The sequence below is a fragment of the Lepidochelys olivacea genome, assembly GCF_965140295.1.
Source record: "Lepidochelys olivacea isolate rLepOli2 genome assembly, chromosome: 1".
Taxonomy (NCBI): Eukaryota; Metazoa; Chordata; order Testudines; family Cheloniidae; genus Lepidochelys; species Lepidochelys olivacea.
The window spans coordinates 268,321,740-268,346,941 of NC_140411.1; the positions used below are offsets into that span (position 1 = coordinate 268,321,740).

The 25,202-nt window shown below is 40.3% G+C and overlaps 1 protein-coding gene across 2 annotated transcripts; it reads left to right on the forward strand.

Annotated features, from left to right (window-relative positions):
* Nucleotides 1-81: 81 nt before the first annotated feature.
* IKBIP (IKBKB interacting protein) lies at nt 82-25,202 on the forward strand. Of its 2 annotated transcripts, none has more exons than XM_084630478.1 (4): nt 82-231; nt 4,687-4,913; nt 7,955-8,072; nt 23,942-25,202. In XM_084630478.1, exons 2-4 carry the CDS (start codon nt 4,726-4,728, stop codon nt 24,695-24,697), a joined length of 1,062 nt encoding a protein of 353 aa, XP_084486604.1. In that variant the 5' UTR covers nt 82-231; nt 4,687-4,725; the 3' UTR covers nt 24,698-25,202. The 2 variants fall into 2 exon arrangements, with proteins under 2 accessions (XP_084486604.1, XP_084486603.1); XM_084630477.1 differs by lacking the exon at nt 23,942-25,202 and adding an exon at nt 11,389-12,598.

Sequence of the window (25,202 nt, forward strand, 5' to 3'; positions counted from 1 at the left end):
CAGGCTCCACCCCTATCCCTAGCCGCTGGGGGCTCGCGCGGGCGCAGACGCGCCCAGTGCCGTAGCCGGGAGCGCGAGCGGCGGGCACGCGCCTGACGTGGCGCGCCCGAAGCTGTGGGGAGGCGCAACCGCCTCCGGAGGCGCGTGCCCAGGACAGCAGTTTGTTTGAGCCGGACTGTCCCGCGCCCGGCCCTCCCGAGCCAGAGGATAACGGGGATCCGGGAGATCGGGGTACGGCGGAAGGGAGCGGTGGGGACGAGTCCGGGGGGACCGGGCGGTGAGGGCGCTCGAAGGGAGGAGGAGGAGATCGGGGTGGGGGCACGGGACGGCGGGGGGTGGCCTTGTGGGGCCAGGGGGGAGCTGGGGGAAGGAGGGATGGGCTGCTGATGGGAGAGCCCAGTGGGGTGTCGCGGGATTGCTGCGGGGGGACGGGGTGGCCGTTGGTGACTGCGGGGCATCGTTCAGTAGAAGAGCCTCCGCCGGGGAATGGCTTTGTGGGGCTGATGGTTCCCCCCCCCCCGGCATTACCGTGAGGCCGTCGCGATCCTTAAAGCCGGGGGGTGGGTTTTGTCTTAAAAGCTGTTGTCGCTTTTCACTTTCCTTCCGAAATTCCGTTTGGTTCGAATTCTCTAGGGCTCTGCCCGGGCTCTGCCCAAAGCGACTTTGTACAAGTTGAAAGAAAATCGGTTCTGACACGTTTGTGCAGAGCGCGGGGATTTTTTTTTTCTTCATGCTCCACACGCTCAGACACTTCTTTGCATTTGTGTAACTCACAAACATTTATTTTTAAGCTTCATATTTCTGATGGACTTAGTCCTTAAGAAGTACCGAACGAAGCAAGTAAATATCTGGATAGCTGTAGAATGTTTATATTTATTTATGGATGTGGATTTCGGTCTCAGTCCTGCAAAGAGAAATTTGCAGAGCCCCATTGACTTCATTTTGGGCCCTGTAGCGGTGCAGTGGTAGACTCCAGGCACACAGCTCTCTGGACAGGATGGGAGCTGTAGGTATAAACACACTTGGAGGGGATAGCCCTATGATAAATTGCAAAACTATGTAATAAATGTATTTATCATGCATCTTTGCCCACTTCACTTGCTTTTCCCCCACTAGTCCATTTCTCTTGGATTTATTCTTATATTCCAAACTGCTTCAGACAATTTTTTTTCTTTCAACTTGCCAAATAATTCTTTTCTTCTCCCCAGACATGAAATTGTCTCCTAAAAAACAACCCCAAGCCAAACTACATGATTGATATGAGTCAGTTCTAGGTCATTCACTGAGTTTTTCTAGATTTAAAAGTGTGACTGTTTTAATACGTCATGGTCCTGAAAGTCTAGAAACATGAGTTTTGTTGCATTGGAAAGTAGAGATTGTCAGCTTCCTGCCTGAACCCAATGAGGCTTGCCTTTAGCCCCCCAAAAGATCTGAGATATTGGACTTTAAAAAGGTGACTTATTTCTAAACCAACGTTTTAAATAAACAATCGCACAAAGGGAAATGAAGAATTAAACTCTCATCTGCTAGTAGCTACTACACTACTAATAGCTTCTCACTGGAAAAAGAAAAATAGTCCAGTTCTAGGGGAATGACTCAAAAAATACAGAAAATATGGGAATATTAATGCACCAGTTATATACCCAGAAAAATGGAGAACAAATAGATATTTGGTTACCATTTATTTGATACTCCAAAATACATCCACCTGCAGAAAAAAAAAGTGCACCCTGTCCAATTTTTTTTTGACTTTCTGGTCTGTTAAATGTGTAATTCACTCAATTTAATAAAATAATTAGAAACAGTAAGTCACAGATGAAATGATGCTCATTTTGTAATATGGTAAAGTGTCACACCCTGTTAAATAGAGACATAACTATGGGTGTGCAGAGTTTCCTTTCCCCAACAAAAATGGGCTGCAGTGCAGCTAGGGGCCACTGGACCCAGCAGAGTCCAGCTCACACATAGAAGACACTGCTGGGGGGAGGGAGCTAGAGGTTTCCTGGCAGCTGCAGTTGCCAGCATGCCCTGTGGGAAGGAGAGGGCAGCATGCAGAAAACTCCATGCAAGCCTGGGATCAAGCATCAGGCTGTTTCTCCCTCTGGATCCCTGTGCTCGGGGATGGGGGGATGGACAGATGGCTGGGCTCTGGGGGGGAAAGGGGATGCGAGTATCTGGGGTCTTACCTCGACGTGGGGGGCTCCACTAGCGTGTCTCTGCAGCTCCTACGCGGCAGAGGGGCCAGGCGGCTCCGTGCACTGCCTGTGCCTGCAGACCCCGCCCCGCAGCTCCCATTGGCTGCAGTTCTTGGCAATCGGAGCTGCATGGCTGGTGCTTCTCGCAGGAGCAGCACTCGGAGCCCCCAGACCCCTCCACTGCCTAGGAGCTGCAGAGATGCGGAGCTGGGTAGGGAGCCCCTGCCAGCCCTGACAACCCTCCCACCGAGCACCAGCAGGGGTCCCACTCCTGGGCCGTGCACCGTGGCCCGCCCCAGCACCAGAGGGGGTCCTGGGTCACACGCTGCTGCCTGCCCCTCTCTCCTCACCAGCACCAGTGGGGGACCCGTGCCACCTCCCCCAGCACCCATGGTGCCCCCGGACCGCCCCCGTCCCCCCGCCCCCAGAGCACCTGTGGCTCCCCCGCCCAAGTTTTACTTTGGGGTAAATAGTAAAAGTCATCGACAGGTCATGGGCTGTGAATTTTTGTTTACTGTCCATGACCTGTCCATGACTTTTACTAAAAATACCCGTGACTAAAATGTAGCCGTAATGATGATTCAAGCAGGCTGCAGATATTCTTAAGGGGCCAGTTGCACTTGCTTACAGCTTAAAAACCCCAGGTGTTTCTTTCATAGGCTAAAAATCCCTTTAGCCTGGGTCCAGCACTTCCCCCCCAGGTCAGTCCTTGTTCCTCCTGTGTTTCCCAGAGTCTCTTTGGTGCAGGGAGTCAGTGAAGAACCATGATGATGTCACTCCCCTGCCTTAAATAACTTTTGCATATGGCAGGAACCCTTTGTCTCAAAGCTTGGTTCCCATGCCAGACAGTTGTAAAACACTGGTATTCCAAGATGGAGTCCAGTACCAGGTGACCTGGTTACATGCCCCTGTAGTGCCACAGAAGCCATTGCTTGGAGGCCATTTGTAGCATCCTCAGGAAGACATCCCCTCTCCCCACCCCACCCCAGGAGATAAGCTTCTTCTAAGGCCTATTGTTTTCCCCTAATGGCTCACCAACCTGAATGGGCCCTTCCCAGCCAGCCATCTAGACCAGGGGTTCTCAAATTGGGGGTTGGGACCCCTCAGGGGGTCGCAAGGTTATTATGTGGGGGGTTGCGAGCTGCCAGCCTCCATCCCAAAGCCCACTTTGATTCCAGCATTTATAATGGTGTTAAATATACAAAAAAGTGTTTTTTAATTTATAAAGGGGGGTTGCACTCAGAGGCATGCTATGTGAAAGTACAAAAGTTGGAGAACCACTGATCTAGACTGAGCATCTTTTGCGTAGCTGGCGTTCCCCAGGTGTAAACACATTTGTAATACAGATAGTAAATATTCCTAACTTCAGATACAAAAATGGTACATGCATACAAATGGGATAATCCTATTCAGTAAATCATATCCTTTCCAATGATATGTCACATGACCTATCATGCATAAAATACATTATCATTATGTCTTAATCATATAATAATATTACTGTGAAGAATATGAGGTGCAGTGTTACACTGGGCTCTCGGGGGGAGAGGTTGTGGGTATCTGGCCCCCTGGCTGGGCCAGATACCGGGGGGGAGGGGGCAGAGAAACAGGAACTGGGTGTCATAGGGGTTTCTTTAACTCTCTACTCCTGGGGGAATTTTTGTGTGTGTCTGTATTGTTATAGACATACTTGCTGACAGGTATTTTGAAATAAATTACCAAAATAATTGAAACTGGTGTGATTATGTAGTGTTATTTTGACAAATAAAATTTGCAGAATTATAAAATATTGTATGCAGAATTTTTAAATTTTTGGCACAGAGTGCCCCCAGGACTATACAGTAAATAATGAACCTGGCTTTATGGGTGGACATATTTAAAAAGTTATAACAGAAATATTCCTAAATTAGACTCCAAGATGATTCACAATCCCATATTTTCTATGTCTTAAATGTGTATCTCCCCTTTTGCTGTGTGAAAGACTCAAAGTATAGTAAAGCAACAGATTAGTTGATCAAACATGAGAAATAGTGAAACTGATTAAACAGTGCTGTCTTAAAAAAACCAAAATGTCGTCTAATGTCTTCTAATCTCTTTTATGTACAGTAATCTTAAGAACATCTTGAAAACTCTAGATGCCTATGCAGCCTGAAGGAGTTAAAAGTTTTCCTGGACAATTGCCATCAGCTTATGTAGAACCCAAGTTTTCATTTTTTTAAAAGAAATTAAATCTATAGTCTTAGTGCTATGGAAAATTAGACAATTTCTGCTATTCCGAAAGTATGGAAGGGGATAGCTATGTAATGGAAAAACGAATAGTTATCGTGACATTTTCTTGAAAATGATTAATGTAACTGAATAAACATCGATGTGGTATACATCAACAGCAAGCAGTTAATTTTTAGTGCAATTGCCTAACTGCATATTTTGGGAAGTCTCTGTGTGAACTTGGAAGGGACTAAACATAACTCATTTTGCTTTCTTCTGCTAGATCTCTGGTTGGTTTCTGTTTCCTAAAGACTTTCTTAAAATGTCTGACATGAAGCAAAGAAAGAAAGCTGTTCCTTCACCGAAGCACAACGAAGATCCACAAAAGCAGAGCAATTATGGAATGATCTCAGGTCCCAGGAGCAGCAGCAATAGTCAGAATTCCTTTTGGATAGACTCACGGACAGCCTTAAACCTGCTTTGCCTTGTTGCTTGTCTACTGCTCACCTGGTAAGTGATCCTCTAAAGGTAACTGGATACAGTCAGTTTCACACTTTCAATTTTACTCTTTCTAGTTTCCTCCATGTCATATACAATGGAATCCACTATATATGACATTAGTAGAATAGTGTTCAGTTCTGGTGTTCACAGTTTGAAAAAGATGTTGACAAAATGGAAAGAGCTCACAAAAGAGCCACCAGAATGATTAGAGGTCTGGAAAACCTGTCTTACAGTGGGAGACTACAGAAACTCAATCTATTTATCTTAACAAAGAGAAGGTTAAGAGGTTACTTGATCATGATCTCTAAGTACCTACACAGGGATAAGATTTCCAATAGTGCAGGGTTCTTTAATCTAGCAGGCAAAGACATAAAAATATCCAATGGTAGGAAGGCAAAGCTGGAAATTCGGCCTAGAAATAAGGCACTATTTTATTTTATTTTATTTTATTTTATTTACAGTGAAGATAATTAATCATTGGAATAACTTGTCTAAGGATGTGGTGGATTCATCACCATTTCAATTCTTTAAATCAAAATTGGATGTCTTTCTAATAGATATGTTCTAGCTACACCAAAAATTTTAGGCCCTAAAGTCTATGGGTGAAAGACTTGCCTCAGTGAAGTCTATTGCAAAACTCCCATTTACTTCACTGGGACAAGAATTTCACCCAATGAATGATTGAGTAGTCACAGGACTGTCTAGATTAGAAGAATAAAAATTGCATAATTTTGATTCTCCTTAAACTGTCCCACATCTGGGATAGGTATAGATTACAATTTCTTAGTTTTTGCTCCAGACCTCAGTCTCAACAGTCGATTATTACTGTTCTGGAGTTCTCACTTTAATTGCTGTACATTATCGTAACAAATAAAGAATTATAAAATGTATGTGAGAGAAAATAATCTTCTACATAAGTTGATTCCAAAAAGGGGATACCTGGACAGTCTGCATTATCCCCATCTTGATTCGGGATTGATAAACTTCCAGCAAATTAACCTTCTTTCACTGCCATCTTAGGGCCCTCTCTGTTGTCTCCCATTTCATCCTGGTTCAGCTATAGTGGTGCTGCTTGCCTACATGTCCCCATCTGCAATCTCACAAACAGCCTACAGCATGTAAGTCACTACCAGCAATGTCTGTGTGAGAGCTGCAACCAGCCAGCCACACCTTGGCTCTTACGAGTCTTGGGTATAGTACAGAGTGCCCCAATATACTTCGAGTCTTAGATTTCCCCCCATGAATATATGTTCTGTACCGTCCAGCCCTCTCCTAGACAATACAAATATGTTAAGTCTGTTTAAGATGAAAATATGATATTTTATTATTTTAAATAGTTTGTCAGATAGTTCAATTTAAACACATTGGATTAGCTAAAACAGTAATGAAGTAGATAAAACAGTAAAACAAGTTTTTTAACTACAAAGAGAGAGATTTTAAGTGAATCCAAGTAATGAAGCATAAAAGTCAGAAGTGGTTACAAGAAAAGTAAAAAACACAACTGATGCCCAGCTTAACAAACTTCGTTAAATTCAAAGCAAAGTTTTTCTCACCACGTGCTCTCAACAGTCTTACTGGCCAAACTTCTTAGGCCACGATACCTTCTTCTCTTTAATGGCTGCTTCCTTTGTCCCTTCTTGTGCTGTGAATCGAGAGAGAGAGAGGAGGGGGTCCCTTTGTGGCATTTATTTCTCCTTTTTATAGTGTTAGTCCTCCTTCTGGAAAATACTTCCAGCTGAGATTCAGGAGACAGAGGCTTGGCCTTCAGTACAGACTTGTCAGTATAACTACGTTGCTCAGAGTGCAACACAGTTATACCAATCTAACCCCCCATGTAGACAGCACTGTGTCAATGGGAGGGCTTCTCCTGTCAACAAAGCTACCACTTCTCAGGAAGGTAGAGTTCCTATGCCGACAGGAGAAGCTCTCCCTTTGGCATAGATAGTGTCTGCACTATGGCCTATATCGGCACAGCTGCAGTGCCCAGAGTGCATATGTAAGGATAATCCCTGCTGATTTTCCCACCTGTTTGTACTCCCTTTGTCTCCCTTCCTGCTTGATGACTCTGTTTACTGCTTAAATGCTAATTAAGCAGAGCACATATTCTTTTGTTTGAGACAGACCTGTTTGCCAGCTTCTGCTGTGGTTTGGAACATGTGTCAATAACATTATACAGGAAAATAGTATAAACGATGTTGTCACACATTTTATCAGGACTACATTGACCAGCACATTATGAGTTTTCAGATACCTCACAAAACCTCCTTTGCACTAAGATTATTACAACAGTGTGTAGGGTGTGGACACGGGTACATTCTGTCAAACCCGCTTTATCACTATATGTTTAAGTTGTTTACAGAACTGGCAACCCTGAAACCTACCAAAAAAAGATAATTTTAACTACATTTTTTGTTGTTTAAAATAAATGTAATGCTTGAGAGAGGTGCTGGACTGAGAGCCTGGAGAATAAAGTCTATTTCTCCACAGAACAGGTACATCACAGGCAGCAGCAATACAAACTTTTCCACAACACAATAGCAATGGCTAAAATTAACACAAAATTAGAACTAGATTGGCCTTTCCTAATTCAGAGCTCCCACATGGTTGTGAGAAGTCTGGGAAGAAAGGTCAAATTATCTTGTTTTGTTTAACTTGGCCTTCTAATCAGCTAACCATTTAAAAAAGTAATTTTCACTAAGGGCTTCCTTTACCATGAAGGTACTTTTTTTCCCACATATGTACATTAGGTCACAATGAAGCAGTTATGTAGGTTTGTGATAGCTAATTGAGTAGAACACACACACGTATACACACTCTCACTTTAAATGCAAATTATTATTTGTTGTCTATTTCCTTATTTTGGTAGTCTATAACTTCAATATGAAGACAGACCAAATTCATTAAATAAGCCCGGCTCTTTTCTAAGGCTCTGATCATGCAAGGAGCTGTGTGAAGGTAGAATCCTACACTCGTGGTGCTCCTTGCAGGATCAAGGCCTAAAACATTTAATGCGTACCAATTATATTCACTAATTTTTTCATGATTTGCAGGTTCCTATTTCAGCAGTCAGGCCAACTTGCTCACATGGAAAAAAAGTATCATTTATTACAGCTGGAAACTGGAAAATGCCAGGATATGGAAAATAAAGTTAACTTAATTTCTGAAAAGGTAATCATTGGAATTTTAATTGCAGAACTTATATTGAACATTAGCTAAAATGTATTAATTCATATTGACTTAGTCAAAGTTAACAAATGTGTTTTGAGATTATGGACATTTTTAGATAACCAGAATTACAATTTTATATCTCTGAAATTAGACCATTTAAAAATGTTTATTCAGTCATCTTATTGGGAGTTAATGGGACATCTGGTTGGCCATCAGATCTGGCTTCTGTTCTGTTCTAAACTCATAAGACTATGTTGCTTAATATCACTTATGTAAGTAAAAGCATGCCGACAGGTGGATGCTTATAAAGAGATACTAACATTGCTAAGGAAATTCTGCCGTCGTTGAAGTCAACTGCATAACTCCCATCAACTTCAGTAAGGCCAGTATTTCACCCTGTGTGAAATAGCTACTTGAAAATGTTTCCCTTTACTTATATTTTTGTTTTTCATTGTTGATCTCTTCAGGACCTTCAATACTATTTTCATGTGTAATTTCATAGCAATAAAGTGCTGAATTTTTTTTAATGTCTAGAATATGTATGACATCATTCACCAGATGATTATAATCTTAAAGTATGTCAAATTTGGGGCTTAAATTTGTCGATCCATTAACCATGCATATTAAGTAACTGGATCCTAATGTTTCTTTTCCAGAAACTTAAGTCCTCCCTTGAATTCATATGGCTCAATTTAGAAGTTTAATTCTCAATATAGTTCAGCTACATATTGTTTTAAATAGAAATTCTTGTATGGTAAATTGGTCTTGCTCCCACTTCAGTCTATGTCTTCTATACTGCTAATTTAAAATCTTAAAACTGCTTGTCCAGGCTGATTCTCCACTCTGACACTGTGGGTGCCGAAGGTGGGGGCCAGCAAGGATTAAAAAAATTAATACTGGCCGCTCCAGGCTTGTATTAAACTCCCAAGGTTACAGCTTCTCTCTGACCTTGGATGGGTAGATGCTGCCACCATCCAAGTGCAAAAAAACCCCTTGAAATCAGAAAGGCGCACTTGGGAATTCCTTCCTGTGGGGGGTTACCCTCAAGCCCTTTCACACACACACCTGGGAAGAGCTGAGAAAGAACACAAAGGAAATTAGCTGTTGCCCCAGCTAATTAAACAACATATGCACAAACCTCTTAGGACACCAAATATCTAATCCTGTTCTTAAAAAAAGGTAAATTTTATTAAAAACAAAAAGAAAGAAAATACATCTGGAACTTAGGCTTTTGCTAGATTTAAAGAACCCACTTACAAAAATTAAACAGCAACCTTCTTGAGGTCCAGCGAAGGTTACAAACAAGCAAAACAAAAACATTTGGGGTTAGCACAGAGAAGTCCACAAGCCAATAAGAAATAAACAGAAATAAACCTAATCGCATCTTCCTAGACATTCCCTAATTTACTTATATATCTGGGGTTTCAGATAAGCAATCTCTAGGTATGATCTGATGGTTTTTCATACCTGGCTTTCAGCTTCTCAGAGCATAACTGCTCCCTGTTCCCCTCTTTCCTGGAGAAGCACAACACACAGACAAAGGGAAGTTTTTTCCCAATTTTTAAAAGTTTTAGCCCTCCCATTGGCCCTTTTGGTAAGGTGCCCTCTCCTTTCCCTTTACCTGTGGGCTGGTTAACCCTTTACAAGTAGAGAACAACCACCAAGAGGGATTCCATAGCCAACTGGCTGGCTGGGTGTCCACAAAAGGGAGCTATCTCCTCTCTCATTTATCACACTGCTGATTTGCAGCAATGTGTTCTTTTCCTTTCATAGTGTTGTGTTGTCTGTTAGAAAAGTTAGTTTTACTCCAAGATCATTTCCTGTATGGTAGAGATAATGATGAAAGCATAGCAAAACAAGTGCTTATAGTGCCATTTTAGCATTGATCTTATAATGTTGACAGTCAAATAGGATGCAATTTGAATCTCTGTACACTTCAGTCTAGAGAGCTGACTGCCAACTTGGAATTCCCTTTTGTGTACAGGATGGATAAAAATCAATGACTTTTTAAAAATGGGTTTTTTTAATTTAAATTGGATTATTTTATTTTGTTTTTTAAATTATAGTAAGTTTTTCTTTTTAAAAAATTAACCTGTTTAAAATTAAATCTGAATTTAATATGAAATATGTTAGGCCTAACCTTATAATCTTTTATAACATTTAAATAAAAAATAAACATGCTAAATCCATGAGCCTCTATCAAAAACTTTGAGTTAAAAACTGCTTTTCTGTATAAAGAGAGTCAGGAAAAACATCTAACTTTTGACATCAAGTTTTATAAATATATCACAATAGGTAATGTACTGTATTAAGGGCTTATTTGTGTAATAAAAATAAAATTTATATGCTGTTGTGTGTTCAGTTAAATTCCAGTTACCATCCTAATGCAGTTTGAAAGAAATCATGGGTACAAAATTCTTTATCTAGGTAAATAAGCACCATTTTCTAACACACGAAAAGTTTAGAATTAATAAGAATCTGAAAATACTAAGCTGCATAATTGCTTAAATAAATATATATGCTTATAGTGTACCTCCTTGGTAGCAAAAAGATGCTCCCTTTACAGCTTCATTTGTGCTCTTCAATTGATCAAGGAGTATTACAAAGTTCTCCTGTGCTCCCTGACTGAAATTGTGGAACCCATTGAAGTCAGTGGCAAAATTCACCGTCTTCTGCCTGAGTTTAGTGTGTTGTTTTCTTAGTGCTCACATGTCCTGCTAGCTCACGCAGTGAAGAACCACTAATATGTAACCCAGTGTCCGGTTCCCTATATGGTAGTGCATTGTGGAGACACTAGACTGGTGATCTAGCCCTGTATCATTTGGTCTGTATCAAAGGTCGCGATATTTGATTTGTATTTTGAAGGTATTTGTTCTAAGTTTTTTGCTCAATATTTTTACAGCAATAAGTTATGGCAGTTCATTTTTTATAAATAGAAACTGAGGTCAAAGTGACTTGAATTTAATAACTCTGGTTCTAAGTAACAAATTGACTAGAGTTACTCACTCCTAAATAAAAATACATGTGTGAAAACTGCCCTAGAAATTCTCTTTATAGCTTTCACATGCCAGAATAAATTGGAACAATAATATTTTAAACATAAATTATTAAATTAAATAGGAAGATTGGAAATGTGTATCAAGTCAATAAAGTGCTCAATTTTTTTGTATGTCTAGAATATGTATGACATCATGAGCTTTCTCCAAGAGACTGACTGAGCCTTATGTATATATTGTACTCCCAGTTGTATAAATATAAGTGCTCTTCCAGTCTAATATTAAGTAGACATGGACATTGTTTTGTGTTACAAATGCAGCTTGAGTCTTCCGAAAGTATCCTGCAGGAAGCTACCTCATCCATCTCTATGATGACCCATTTTGAGCAGGAAGTGTCCACTCTCCGTAACATCATACAGGACATTCAGAACAGTGAGCAGACGTTCTCTGAAAAGATGCAAAGCATTAATGAGACATTCCAGAATGTCATGGACTCCTGGAAAAGAAGCCTGGATGAAATGAATGCAAACACTAGTAGTTTAAAATCTGAAGCAAAATTCATACATACTGAAGTTACAACCCATATAAATACTGCTGATCAAAATATGAAGTCTCTTTCAGAAAGATTAAAAGATTTAGAAGACAGTACAATAAGAAATATTAAAACATTAAAAAGACAGGAAGAAGATGAGCTTTCTAGAGTTGAACAGCAGCTGGAGTTGGATACAAAGACAGTTGAAAAATTAGAAGAAGAACAGAATACCTTGTTAGCTAGAGACATAGATTTGAGTCAGAAGCTTACAGACTATGAACCGAAAATTGAGGAATGCAAGACCCACTTACCAACAATTGAAAATGCCATTCAGTCCATTCTTAGAGTATCAAGTGAGCTGATAGGTATAGAGAAAAAAATGGAAGACTTGACAGTACAGATGTTTACTATGGAAGATGAGATGCTAAAAACAGTGTCAAATATAATGGAAATGCAAAAGGTTCTTGAAAGCATGCAGTATGACAACAGCATATTAAAACTGCAAAATGAAATAATTGTTTTAAAAGAAAAAGTATATGACATTACAGTATCTTCAAATACAAGAGAAGTAGTACCTTTAGAATACAATCTAGAAAATGAACAGAGTGAGGGTGATGATCAGTGAATTCAGGCTCATTTTAATTTATGTATATTACTTGACAATATGGACAGTATTTATAGCTCAGTTATGTTAATGTGTTTATAAACAAACGATAACCAAACACCACTAGTCCAACAAACTTTAAAAATAGCAGGGGTCTTGTCATTGCTTTTTATTAACATTGGATCAGACCTTACATGCCTAAACTATACTAGAGAGAAAAAAAAACAAATGTAATGGGGGAACAGACAGACTCTTTTTCATGTATTTTATAATGATTATCTTGAATGTCCATGAAGTTCTTTTTCATTAAAAGGAAATTTGAACCAAAGTATTTAGATGCAAGAACATCTGGATGTTAAGTCGGAATTTTAAGCACAATATTCTGTATTTAAATTTATATTCATTTTTTCTAATTATAGCTTTTTGCAAAGTTATATTTCATGCTTCTGTATTAGCTACATTATAATATATGAAAAATTAAAAACCTGTTTCTGAGCAGGTTCCATGAATTGTAGTCTGATTCTAACATACCATATTGACTATAACAAACAACAGTTTCATATATTTGGTTCCATTCAATAAAATTCGATCACAATTTACACCTCTTTTGTGGGGACAAAAGTCTGTTCCTGGTTAATGGAATGGAATTATTCCAGATTTACACTGGTGTACTGAGAGCAGAGAATTTGACCAGGAGTCCATCCATACTATTCCATACAGGAGATCCTAGTAGTGTACACACGTGCCCCCAAAAGAGCTGTAATTGTGATCAATTTTACTTACTGGAATAATCCAAAAGTTTTCTTCTGATGTCAGTTTAAATTCAGAAAGCACTGTCGTTACAGGGACCCTTAGATTTTGGGTCTGCACCTATGTTACGGTTTTCTCTACTGCCAATAATTGTAATATTTATTAGGGCTGTTGATTTAATAGCAATTAACTCATGCAATTAACTCAAAAAAATTAATCGCAATTTAAAAAATTAATCGTGATTAATCACAGTTTTACTCACACTGTTAAAGAATAGAATACCAATTGAAATTTATTAAATATTTTGGATGTTTTCCTATCATTTTTAAATATATTGATTTCAATTACAACACAATATACAAAGTTGACAGTGCTCACTTTATATTATTACTTTTTATTACAAATATTTGTACTGTAAAAATGGCAAACAAAAGAAATAGTATTTTTCAGTTCACTTCATACAAGTAACATAGTACAATCTCTTTATTGTGTAAATGCAACTTACAAATGTAGATTTTTTTTGTTACATAACTACACTCAAAAATAAAACAATGTAAAACTTTAGAGTCTACAACTCCACTCAGTCCTACATCTTGTTCAGCCAATTGCTAAGACAAACAAGTTTGTTTACATTTATGGGAGATAATGCTGCCCGCTTCTTGTTCACAATGTCACCTGAAAGTGAGAACAGGCATTCGCATGGCACTTTTGTAGCCGGCATTGCAAGGTATTTATGTGCCAGTTATGCTAAACATTCCTATGCCTCTTCATGCTTCGGCCACCATTCCAGATGACATGCTTCTGTGCTGATGATGCTCATTTAAAAAAATAATGCATTAGTTAAATTTGTGACTGAACTCCTTGGGGGAGAATTGTATGTCTCCTACTCTGTTTTACCCACATTCTGCCATATATTTCATGTTATAGCATTCTCGGATGATGATCCAGCACGTGCTGTTCATTTTAAGAACACTTTCACTGCAGATTTGACAAAACACAAAGAAGGTACTAATGTGACATTTCTAAAGATCGCTACATCGCTCGACCCAAGGTTTAAGAATCTGAAGTGCCTTCTAATATCTGAGATGGACATGGTGTGGAGCATGCTTTCAGAAGTCTTAAGGGTACGTCTACAGCACGAAATTATTCTATTTGAATTTTCGGAAGCTATTTTATACATTCGGTCTTCTGTGTCCCCATCAAAGCGGGTGAATTCCGCAGATTGCATCCACAGTACCGAGTCTAGCATTGAATGTCAGAGCAGTGCACTCTGGGTAGCTATCCCACAGTTCCTGTAGTCCCTGCGGCCCATTGGAATTCTGGGTTAATTTCCCAGTGCATGATGGGGCAAAAACATTCTCGCAGGTGTTTCTGGGTGTGTGTCATCAGAAACCTACGTCAGACAATCATTTCGCGCCTTTTTGGCATACTGCTTTCAGCAGACGGTGCACTGCTGCTCTCCTGCTACTATGAATCCACCTCTCATTTTCTCTCATCTTCCTATGTAATCTCTACTATCTACTCTTTCTCTTCCTCATCAAACGCTTCTGCTGCCAACTCTGCTCGGCTACCGTGAACCGAACAGCACAACTTCTGCTGCCAACTCTGCTCTCCCGCTATTGCCACACTTCCGAGCTTCTCCATGTTATCTGTCCTGGGCTCCCACCTCCGTGAAAGCCACAGAAGACAACCATTTTCCGCCTTTGTTCGGCTACCATGAACCGAACAGCACAGCTTCCGCTGCCACTCTGCTCTCCTACATTTTGCGCCCTTTTTCCAGGATTACCTGTGCAGGCACCATAGCCATGGAGCCCAATCAGATCTCCGCTGCAGTTTTGACCATTGTAAATACCTCGCGCATTATCCAGCAGTATGTGCAGTACCTGCAAAACTGGACGAGGAAGCGACAACAGCGCGATTATTATACTGAGGAGGACATGGACACAGAAGGCATGGCATGTGGCAATTGGGAGATCCTGGTGGTGTTGGGCCAGGTTCATGCCGTGGAACGCTGATTCTGGGCCCGGGAAACAAGCACAGACTGGTGGGACTGCATAGTGTTGCTGGTATGGGATGATTCCCAGTGGCTGAGAAACTTTCGTATGCGTAGGGCCACTTTCATGGAACTTTGTGACTTGCTGTCCCCTGCCCTGAAGCGCAAAGACACCAAAATGAGAGCAGCCCTCACAGTTGAGAAGTGAGTGGCCATAGCCCTATGGAAGCTTGCAACGCCCGACAGCTACCAGTCAGTCGGAAATGAGTTTGGAGTGGGGAAATCTACTGTGGGGGCTGCTGTGCTGCAAGTAGCTAACACAATCATTGACCAGCTGCTATCAAAGTGACTTTGGGAAATGTGCAGACCATTGTGGATGGCTTTAATGCGCTGGGCTTCCCTAACTGCGGCGGGGCGATAGATGGAACGCATATCCCTATCTTGGCCCCGGAACACCAGGACAGCCAGTATATAAACCGCAAGGGGTACTTTTCCATGGTGCTGCAAGCACTGGTGGATCACAAGGGGCGTTTCACTGACATCAACATGGGATGGCCGGGAAAGGTGCATGATGCTCACATCTTCAGGAACTCTGTTTGAACAGCTGCAGGAAGGAACTTACTTCCCAGACCAGAAAATTACTGTTGGGGATGTTGAAATGCCTATAGTTACCCTTGGGGACCCAACCTACCCCTTAATGCCATGGCTCATGAGGCCATACACAGGCACCCTGGACCGTAGTAAGGAGCAGTTCAACTATAAGCTGAGCAAGTGCAGAATGGTGGTAGAATGTGCGTTTGGACGTTTGAAAGTGCGCTGGCGCAGTTTACTGAGTCGGTTAGATCTCAGCACAACCAATATTCTAATTGTAATTGCTGCTTGTTGGGTGCTTCACAATATCTGTGAGAGTAAGGGGGAGACATTTATGGTGGGGTGGGAGGTTGAGGCAACTCGCCTGGCGGCCAGTTTCACACAGCCAGACAACAGGGTGATTAGAAGAGCGCAGCAGGGCGCGCGGCACATCAGAGAAGCTTTGAAAGCAGTTTCATGACTGGCCAGGGTAGGGTGTGACAGTTGTGTTTGTTTCTCTTAAAGTTACCCGCCCCCTATAAATCGATGAAAGGAAATAAAGTCACAGTTGTTTAAAAAAACGTTCTTTATTATTTGTTGCACAAAACATTGAGAGAATTCGGAAGCTAGATGGGGGAGGGGGGTATTGGGTTAGGGGGGTGGAGGAGAAGGGAAGGACAAGTCCAGAAACCAAATCAAAATTTAGGATATGCCAGCTTTCTGCTGCTTGTGCAAACCTCTGGGGTTGACTATGTGAGTCCCAGCAGCCTCCTCCCTCCCCCTCCATGTTCTTGGGCATCTGGTGAGGAGGCTATGGAACTTGGGGAGGAGGGAGGGCGGTTATTCAGGGGCTGCAGCCTTTCCCGCATTAGATCCACCATACAGCGGAGCATGTCAGTTTGCTCCCCCATGAGCTTGACCATAGCATCCTGTCTGCTCTCATCGCACATGTCCCTCCTCTCTCCGTATCCATGTAACGCTTTATGCAACTCCGCAATTGTTTGCCTCCACGCATTCAGTTGGGCCCTATCAGTGCAGGAGGACTGCATAAGCTCGGCAAACATGTCGTCCCGACTTTGGTTTTTCCTCCTTCTAATATGGACCAGCCTCTGGGACGGAGTAGATAGGGGCTGCGTTGAAACATTTGCACCTGCTGCGGGAGGAAAAAAAGGGAGGGTAATATTTTAAAAGATACATTTTAGAGAACCGAGGGGTCACTGTTTCTCAGTGAAACAGGCAATTCATAGTACACAGTACATGTTCTTTCTATACAAGGTCTCATTTTGCCTCTTATACTGAAGTGCCTCCCACTTTGGTGTGAGTAAGCCATCACATGCGGCCAGGCAACAGAATTCAGCTTGCAGGCAGCCTGCGGGCTCTCTGGGATGATCACTTCACACAACACCCTCCTCCCCGCCCCCCACACACACTGCGGGGCTCCGATGAGGCTCTGAGCAGGGATGAGCCCTTTAAACTAAACGTGAACAGCCCAGCACGGCTGGGTTTCCCCCCCTCCCCACAACATGTGGCTCCGATCAATCTCTCTCTCACCAGAAGTGCCTTCTCCAGGGTCATGGTCTGGGAGCATGCTTTGGGAGTGGGGGGAAGCTACTGGCTCCAGCATTAAGAATAGTTCCTGACTAGGGGGGAAAACAGATTCCCCACTTGTGCACTGTCCTCCTCCTCCTCCTCTTCGTTCTTCAAAAACTCACCCTCCTCACTCCGTGCTACTCCCTCCTTGTAGGTGTCCACGGACAGTGGTGGGATAGTGGTGGTGTCACCCCCCATAATTGCATGCAGCTCACGGTAGAAGCAGCATGTATGGGGCTGTGACCCAGAGCACCCGTTCCCCCCTTCCCCCCGCCATGGCTTTTTGGTATGCTTGTCTGAGCAACTTGATTTTTGTATGACACTGCTCTGTGTCCCTGGAGTAGCCTCTTTCCGTCATGGCCCCGGAGACTTTAGCGTACGTATTTGCGTTTCTTTTTTTTTGGAACGTAGTTCTGCCATAACAGATTTGTCTCTCCAACATGCAATGAGATCCAGTACCTCCCGTTTGGACCATGCTGGAGCTCCTCTGTGAATCCGGGACTGCGTGGTCTCTTGTGATGATGAAGTCTGCATGGTCACCTGTGATGGTGGACTGTACTGATGGTCACCTGTGTTGATGGTGACCAAACAGGAAATTCAAAAGTTCCCGGGGCTTTTACTGCCTACCTGGCTAGTGCATCGGAGTTCAGAGTGTTGTCCAGAGCGGTCACAGGGAAGCATTCTGGGATAGCTCCCAGAGGCCAATATCGTCGAATTGTGTACACAGTACCTGTAACCTGGAACTGCGATCTTGATTTTAGCGCTACTCCACTTGCCGAGGTGGAGTACAGAAATCAGAGTAAAGAGCCCTTTAAATCGAAAAAACTGGTTTGGTCGTGTGGATGGAATCAGCTTTATTTTGAGGTAACTCTGCTAATTCTGAAATAACCGCATACTGTAGAACAGGACTTAAAAGAGCAACACTCCGTGCAAAAACTACAGAACCCAAACCACCAAAAAAGAAAATCAACCTTTCTGCTGGGGGCATCTGACTCAGATGATGAAAATGAACATGCATCAGTCCACACTGCTTTGGATTGTTATCAAGCAGAACCAGTTATCAGCATGGACACATGTCCTCTGGAACGGTGGTTGAAACATGAAGGACATATGAATCTTTAGTGCATCTGGCACATAAATATTTTGCAATGCCAGCTACAACAGTGCCATGCAATCTCCTGTTTTCACTTTCAGGTGATATTGTAAACAAGAAGTGGGCAGCATTATCTCCTGCAACTGTAAACAAACTTGTTTGTCTTAGTGACTGGCTGAACAAGAAGGAGGACTGAATGGACTTGTAGGCACTAAAATTTTACATTGTTTTATTTTTGAATGCAGTAAGTTTTTGTACATAATTCTACCTTTGTAAGTTCAACTTTCATGATAAAGAGATTGCACTACAGTACTTGTTAGGTGAATTGAAAAATGTTTTTTTACAGTGCAAATATTTGTAATCAAATAAATATAAAGCGAGCACTGTACACTTTGTATTCTGGGTTGTAATTGAAATCAATCTATTTGAAAATGTAGAAAATATCCAAAACTATTTAAATAAATGGTATTCTATTATTAACAGTGCAATTAATTGCAATTAACTTTTTTAATCGTGTGATTAATGGCGATTAATTTTTTATCGCTTGACAGCCCTAATATTTATGCCTCAGTGGAAGTGTGTGTTTGAGAGAGAGATTAGACATGTACACACTTCACTTCCATTGAAGCATAGATAGTATAATTATTCTCAATGTAGAAAATCCTAATACAGTTAGGTGCTGACCCAAAATCCAAGGGTCCTTTCAAGGACAGTGCTTTGAGTTTAAACTGACAGCAGAATAAGAGAACTTCCGGATTACTGGTAATAAATTATGTATATTTAACACAATTTCTATATGCTGGGCCAGATTCTCCTCTGAACTACATAATTACAAGCACCTTAAACTCAGTAGTATTCCACCAGTATAAATGAGAGAAGAACGTGGTCCCCTCTTCTGGTGACAGGTGATCTCTGAAAACGCCAGATTGCAATGCAGAATACCATACCACTTTTGCTAAAATATCCCCTCCTCTCCATTGAGATTTTATATGTGTTAATGGATTATACAACAGTTGGTCTTTAAATTTCTGTCTCTTCTTCCTTTCCTCGGCCACATGCAAGTGGCCTCCTCACTCCACACTTTACTGTTGACATTCTTAATATCATTGTGACAAATTGTGATACCCTTATTCACATTTAATAGCACCATTCTGCATGAATAGTCTCACTGAAGTCTGTAGGACTGGTTGTGGAGTTAAGATGCTTCTCAACCTGAGTACAGCATTACTGTTAGTAACCTTCCATCATTTCAGTTCCTTGTCAGGAAATCTGCCACATCTTCCCCCAGAATCTCCCTTTCCCATTTACACCTGCCCAACTATTTTTGTCACTGATTTTTCCTACCCTTTATTACTTAAATTTATTGCTGAACAATAGGGATCCAACTTTTCATGAAAAACAAAAATTAAAAAGTTAATTCCAAGACATTTATATTTCCTTAATTTTAAAAGAAATTCGTTTGTGCCATCTATTAACGCCTTTTCATGTCAGTATTGCCAGGTTTTAGTCCTTGTGTAAGGCAACTGAACTTGGTGCTAATCGCATACGGGATCTAACTTCCATTATAAATAAATCATTTTTTTTTTAATGGTACACTGGTAGGCCTAAAGAAATTATGTGACTTCCAATATAAACTGTTGTATTCCAAAGTCAAAACACAATTAATATATAATCTCAGCTACCAGGAGGTGTTTAAGGCAAGACTGTTCAAACTTTGCCCAATCAAGAGCTGCACTGGCAGATTGCTGGAGCCAGAGAGATGTGCCAAAGTTACATGAACAGTGTAACCACCATTATTTTCAATGCAGAAATGTAACCTTCACAGATTTATTTAGATCAAACTGGAGAACTACACACTGGGATTTGTAGTATGTAAAGGCCTCTCTTCTATATTGAAGTAGAGGGCAGCTAGAGGCTGAATTTTAAAACTCAAAGGTATGTCTACACTGCAATTAAACACCTGAAGCTGGCCCATGCCAGCTGACTCAGGCTTGCAGGGTTCAGGCTAAAGGGGTGTTTAATTGCAGTGTGGGCATGGGCTGGAGCCCAGGCTCTAGGACCCCAGTATGGGGTAGGGTCCCAGACTGCAATTAAACAGTGCCTTAGCCTGAGCCCCGCAAGCCTGTTTCAGCTGGCATGGGCCCACTGCAGGTTTTTAATTGCAGAGTAGACATACCCAAAGTGTTCACACACTGGGGCTACAAACAACATTTTGGCTACTCCTGATTTAAGACTCGGGATATCCAAAATGATAAAAGAAAAGGAGGACTTCTGGCACCTTAGAGACTAACAAATTTATTTGAGCATAAGTTTTCGTGAGCTACAGCTCACTTCATCGGATGCATTCAGTGGAAAATACAGTGGGGAGATTTATATACACCGAGAACATGAAACATGGGTGTTACCGTACACACTGTAAAGAGAGTGATCAGGTAAGGTGAGCTATTACCAGCGGAGGGGGGGAGAACCTTTTGTAGTGATAATCAAGGTGGGCCATTTCCAGCAGTTGACAAGAATGTCTGAGGAACGGGGGGAGGGGGAGGGGTGGGAATAAACATGGGGAAATAGTTTTACTTTGTGTAATGACCCATCCACTCCCAGTCTTTATTCAAGCCTAAGTTAATTGTATCCAGTTTGCAAATTAATTCCAATTCAGCAGTCTCTCGTTGGAGTCTGTTTTTTAAGTTTTTTTGTTGAAGCTATCTAGATTGCTCTTCTCTTGTTTAACATTTTATGGGAAAGAATTTTTGCAATTAAACACATTTTAATACTTTTCATAAGTTTGGTTTTTTCAACTTAGAATTTTCTCTTTCATATAATTATTTTTGGTTAACAAGAGTAAGGACTGAAATCACATTTTCAGCATCTTTAGACTGTAGGTTTGGATCAACCCAAATTCCATTGCAGACTAGAATACATAGTTGAACAGAAAGTAGTGGGCACGGGTGTTACAGAGTTCTTAGTCTAGTAAACAAATGGAGTTGCCCGAAAATCTAAAGTCTGAGAATCACAGGCTATACCAAATGATCCTACGTTCACAGGGGATGACCAAAGTTCTTCACTAGAGATGAAATTCTGCCTGCACTGAATCAATAGGAGTTTTGCCATTGACTTCCATGAGGCCAGGATTTCACACTAGGCCTTTTCTGTCTGCTAAGTATGAATTTGTGAAAATGAGAATAGTAATTACAGCCAGATAAACTAGACTTTTGTCCCCGGAAGAAAAGTACATTAAATAGTTTATTAGGGATGAAGTAGTGTAATACTCATTGGCATGGGTTCACTAAAAATTAACCATGTCCAATAAATCTGATCAATTTAATATAAAGAACCGAAAAAGGGGGTAGTTCAGTCTGTAAATTTCAGTTTTGGGTTTTATCACACAAGCAGCTGGTGAACAAGATAATAAATGTGGATATAATTAAAAATAAACTTAAAAACAATGTCAGCATCAGTGCTAAAAAAGTAAGCTGAATCAAGAAGTAGTTGGCAGACAGAATTATACATGGGGCCCATATCCACTAAAAATCACAATAATTAAATTTGATAAAAAATTACAGTATCTAATTTATGATTTTAATTTTTAATTCAATAAAAACCTATTTGAATGTTTTCCTGTGCAATCCAAGTTGCAGAATTTCCAGCTTGCAACAAAATTCAGCTCCGGTGTGCCTCAAATGTAATCATTATAACTCATATAACCCCAACAGTGTGCTTTTACAGACAAGGAACTTACAGACGAGAAAGATAGTCTTAATTTTCAATGTCAGCTCCATAAGGGTATAATAGGTGATGCAAGTTTGAAAACAAAATACTCGTTTGTAGCAGTAATGGGATGTCCGCGCCCTACCTGAAGTACGGTCTTAAGATCAACTTCTATAAATATTTACTGTTGTCTTCCAATCTGCGTTACTCCTTTAGAACAGACACCTTCATTCTTTGTCAGTTAATCAATTTTACATTGCTGTATACACAGTGTTGTGCCATCAACAACTTTCTGTTCCTTCGTCAATCTACATAACTTGCACTACAAAATACTAATGCACATGCACTTTAAAATATATGCACACAAAGAGCTGCACTGGCAGCTTACTGGAGCCAGAGAGATCTGCCAAAGTTACATGAACAGTGTAGCCACCATTGTTTTCAATGCAGAAATGTGACCTTCACAGATTTATTTAGATCAAACTGGAGAACTACACACTGGGATTTGTGTAATCAAAATAAAATAAAAAAATCAAAAATGCAATCATCCTTTTGTACAACTATGAGTGTTAAGGGGACACAGCTCTTTTTTAAAACCAATACTCCACTGAGCCCATAAATAAGAGTCTGACATACATGATATCTTGTCCATTTTTACATTTTTGAAAGAGATGGCCAATAGAAAAATTGACATATAGTAAATCACCTTGATAAAGATTCACTATAAAGTGCATATTGTTTCAGTTGCATAATAGATAGCCATTTTCTACTGTTACACTGTAATATTAGGGGGATATATTTTTTTACCTTTTTAAAAGACCGATCCCATTTTGATGTGTTATACCCAGGCTGCAAACAGACCAGTCAAGATGCTAGACCATAGACACTAGATTGGTCATTTCCCAAGAAATTTCTGCTCCAACACTTCCTTGTGTTACATGATATCAATTCTGTTCTCTCTTGTCTTCCTTTTGCCTTCTTTCTAATAGTTTCCAAACTTTGCCACTTTTGGAATTAATTTAACTTTATGATTTCACCATTATAAGCAGCATGACATGCTCCGATAGCAACTGGCCTTTTTTCAGCATGAAAAAAAAAACAGTGGGAGGAGACCAGAGCATGCCAACTGGATTTCCTCTTGGACTGGAGAACGAAGTCATAGTCTCCAGACTAAAGTATACCTGTTTGTAATCAACATGTCTGCATACTGTATCCTGCCTCACACATAAATGAAGCCGTATCAGGCAGAAGGTTCTCCTCTCTTGTCTCATCTTTGCATGTTTGTCTGAAGAGCAGGAATAGATCTTTTAAAAAAATCTGTTAAGACAAAACCTAAGAGTGGATTGAATCTTCTCTCATTAAGATAACTTTTAGTGAGAGCAGGAAACTGTTTAAACTATGTTTTCCCTCTGAAGGATTTTGCTGAATATAGTTTAAAAATTTGCCCCAAATGAATAATCATTTAACTTTTCAATTCCAAGTCTTTATATTTTCTGTCTGTTTCTTTTTGTTATGTGAATGTAATAAATACTCAAAAGAATTTTTATGCTGTGTTTGCTCTAGTGAAAACAGGAAAGAGTTCCTTTACAGAAAATTCATGGATCACAATTAATTATTTTAAGTCAATGTCTTTCTAAAAGATATGCTATAGTTCAAACAGACGTTATGGGCTTAACGCAGAAATTACTAGGTGAAGTTCTGTGACCCATGCTATGCCGGAGGTTAGAGCAGAAAATCATACTGGTCCCTTCCAGCCTTAAAAAATTATGAATCTATGTTATAACAGTAAAAGAGGATTCTAGTGATGCATATGAGCCTGTTGCCTATACTTACGTGGAAAAACTGAGTTAATCAGTGGAAGTCTGGGACACATGCATTGTTGCAGAAATACTGTTCTCTAAAGACCCAGGTTCATGGATCCATCACTGTTGATTAAGAAAGATATTTCAGTGAAACTTAACTGTAGTTTTGACCTGAACTTATTAGTTAAAATCGTGCTTATCTTTTGAAATACTTTTATTTGTATCTCCCTCTAGTGTGAAAAGACTCAAGACTTAATGGAACAACTGGAAGCTCTTCAAATAATTTCTCATGTTAAACATCTACAAGAGGGTCTCTATGGCATGAAAACATGGTCTAAGAGCATAATTCAAAAAAAAGAAGAACTGCAGGAGAACTTAACAACTCTTTTTCATGCAGTTGTAAAAGTTGAGCAGAGTACAGCTTCTGTAGCAAAAGATGTATCTCTAAAGATTGCAACAGTAAAAACTGACATAAGACGCATTTCAGGTCTAGTGTCAGATGTGACCTCATTGACTGATTCTCTGCAAGCACTGGAAGATAAAGTAGATAAAGCTGAAAAGAAGACAGTACAAAATATAGGTGATCTACTTACAAGTAGCATTGACCGTACTGCAAAGCTACGAAGTTTTGCCTCTGATAACTCAAAAAGAATTGAACAGATTAAAATCACATTGTCTGACTTGAGAGGTGATTTCAATAAACATTCAGATAGGCTTTTAAATCTGGAAAGTAACAGAGCAAAAGTTCTGAAAACAGTTACTTTTGCAAATGATTTAAAACCCAAGGTGTACAACTTAAAGAAGGACTTTGCCCGTTTAGAACCAATGATAAATGAGCTAACATTAAGAATAGGAAGGTTGGTTGATGATATATTACAAAGAGAGAAAGAAATTGTTTTCTTGAATGAAAAACTGTCCAATTTAACTACAGTTCAGACTGAGATCAAGGATATGAAAGATGAAATAACCAAGATTTTAGATATGAATTAATTACTTTCTGAAACTATAGATTGCCTAAAAAGCAGTAGCATTTGAAGAGCGATAATCTAATCAAGGCTTGTACTAAAACACTGAAAGGGAGGTGTAATTTAAAGGCTTCTTTTCAAAGCATACTGAAACAACTTTGGAGGTCAATCCTCCTTTTGAAGAGTGACAAAAGTGCCATTTACATCAGAGGGACCCAGATCAGGTTCTTCATTAGCAAAGCAGGGTTTTTTTTCATGAACTATTTGTTTTGTATAACTAAAGTAGAATATTTTTATATAATTTTAAAAATGTAAACTATGTAATTGCTATTTTTGTTCTTACCTACAAGTTTGCTTTCTTGGCTCAGGTAGGCCTGCAAATTAACAAGTGGGTCTTCAGCCTTCCCTACTGCTTTCAAGTCAGGGATAAAATGGTGGATTCCAGATTCAGGCTCAAACACAAGTTCACAAAACTGCAGCTTCATTTGATGTTCCTCTTAAATAAATACCAACCCCAAGATTTTCCAAAA

Coding starts and splice junctions, on each gene's coding strand:
- IKBIP (XM_084630477.1), top strand. CDS start 4,726: ATGTCTGACATGAAGCAAAGAAAGAAAGCTGTTCCTTCACCGAAGCAC. Junction 4,914..7,954: donor GCTTGTCTACTGCTCACCTG/GTAAGTGATCCT, acceptor CATGATTTGCAG/GTTCCTATTTCAGCAGTCAG. Junction 8,073..11,388: donor TTAACTTAATTTCTGAAAAG/GTAATCATTGGA, acceptor TTACAAATGCAG/CTTGAGTCTTCCGAAAGTAT.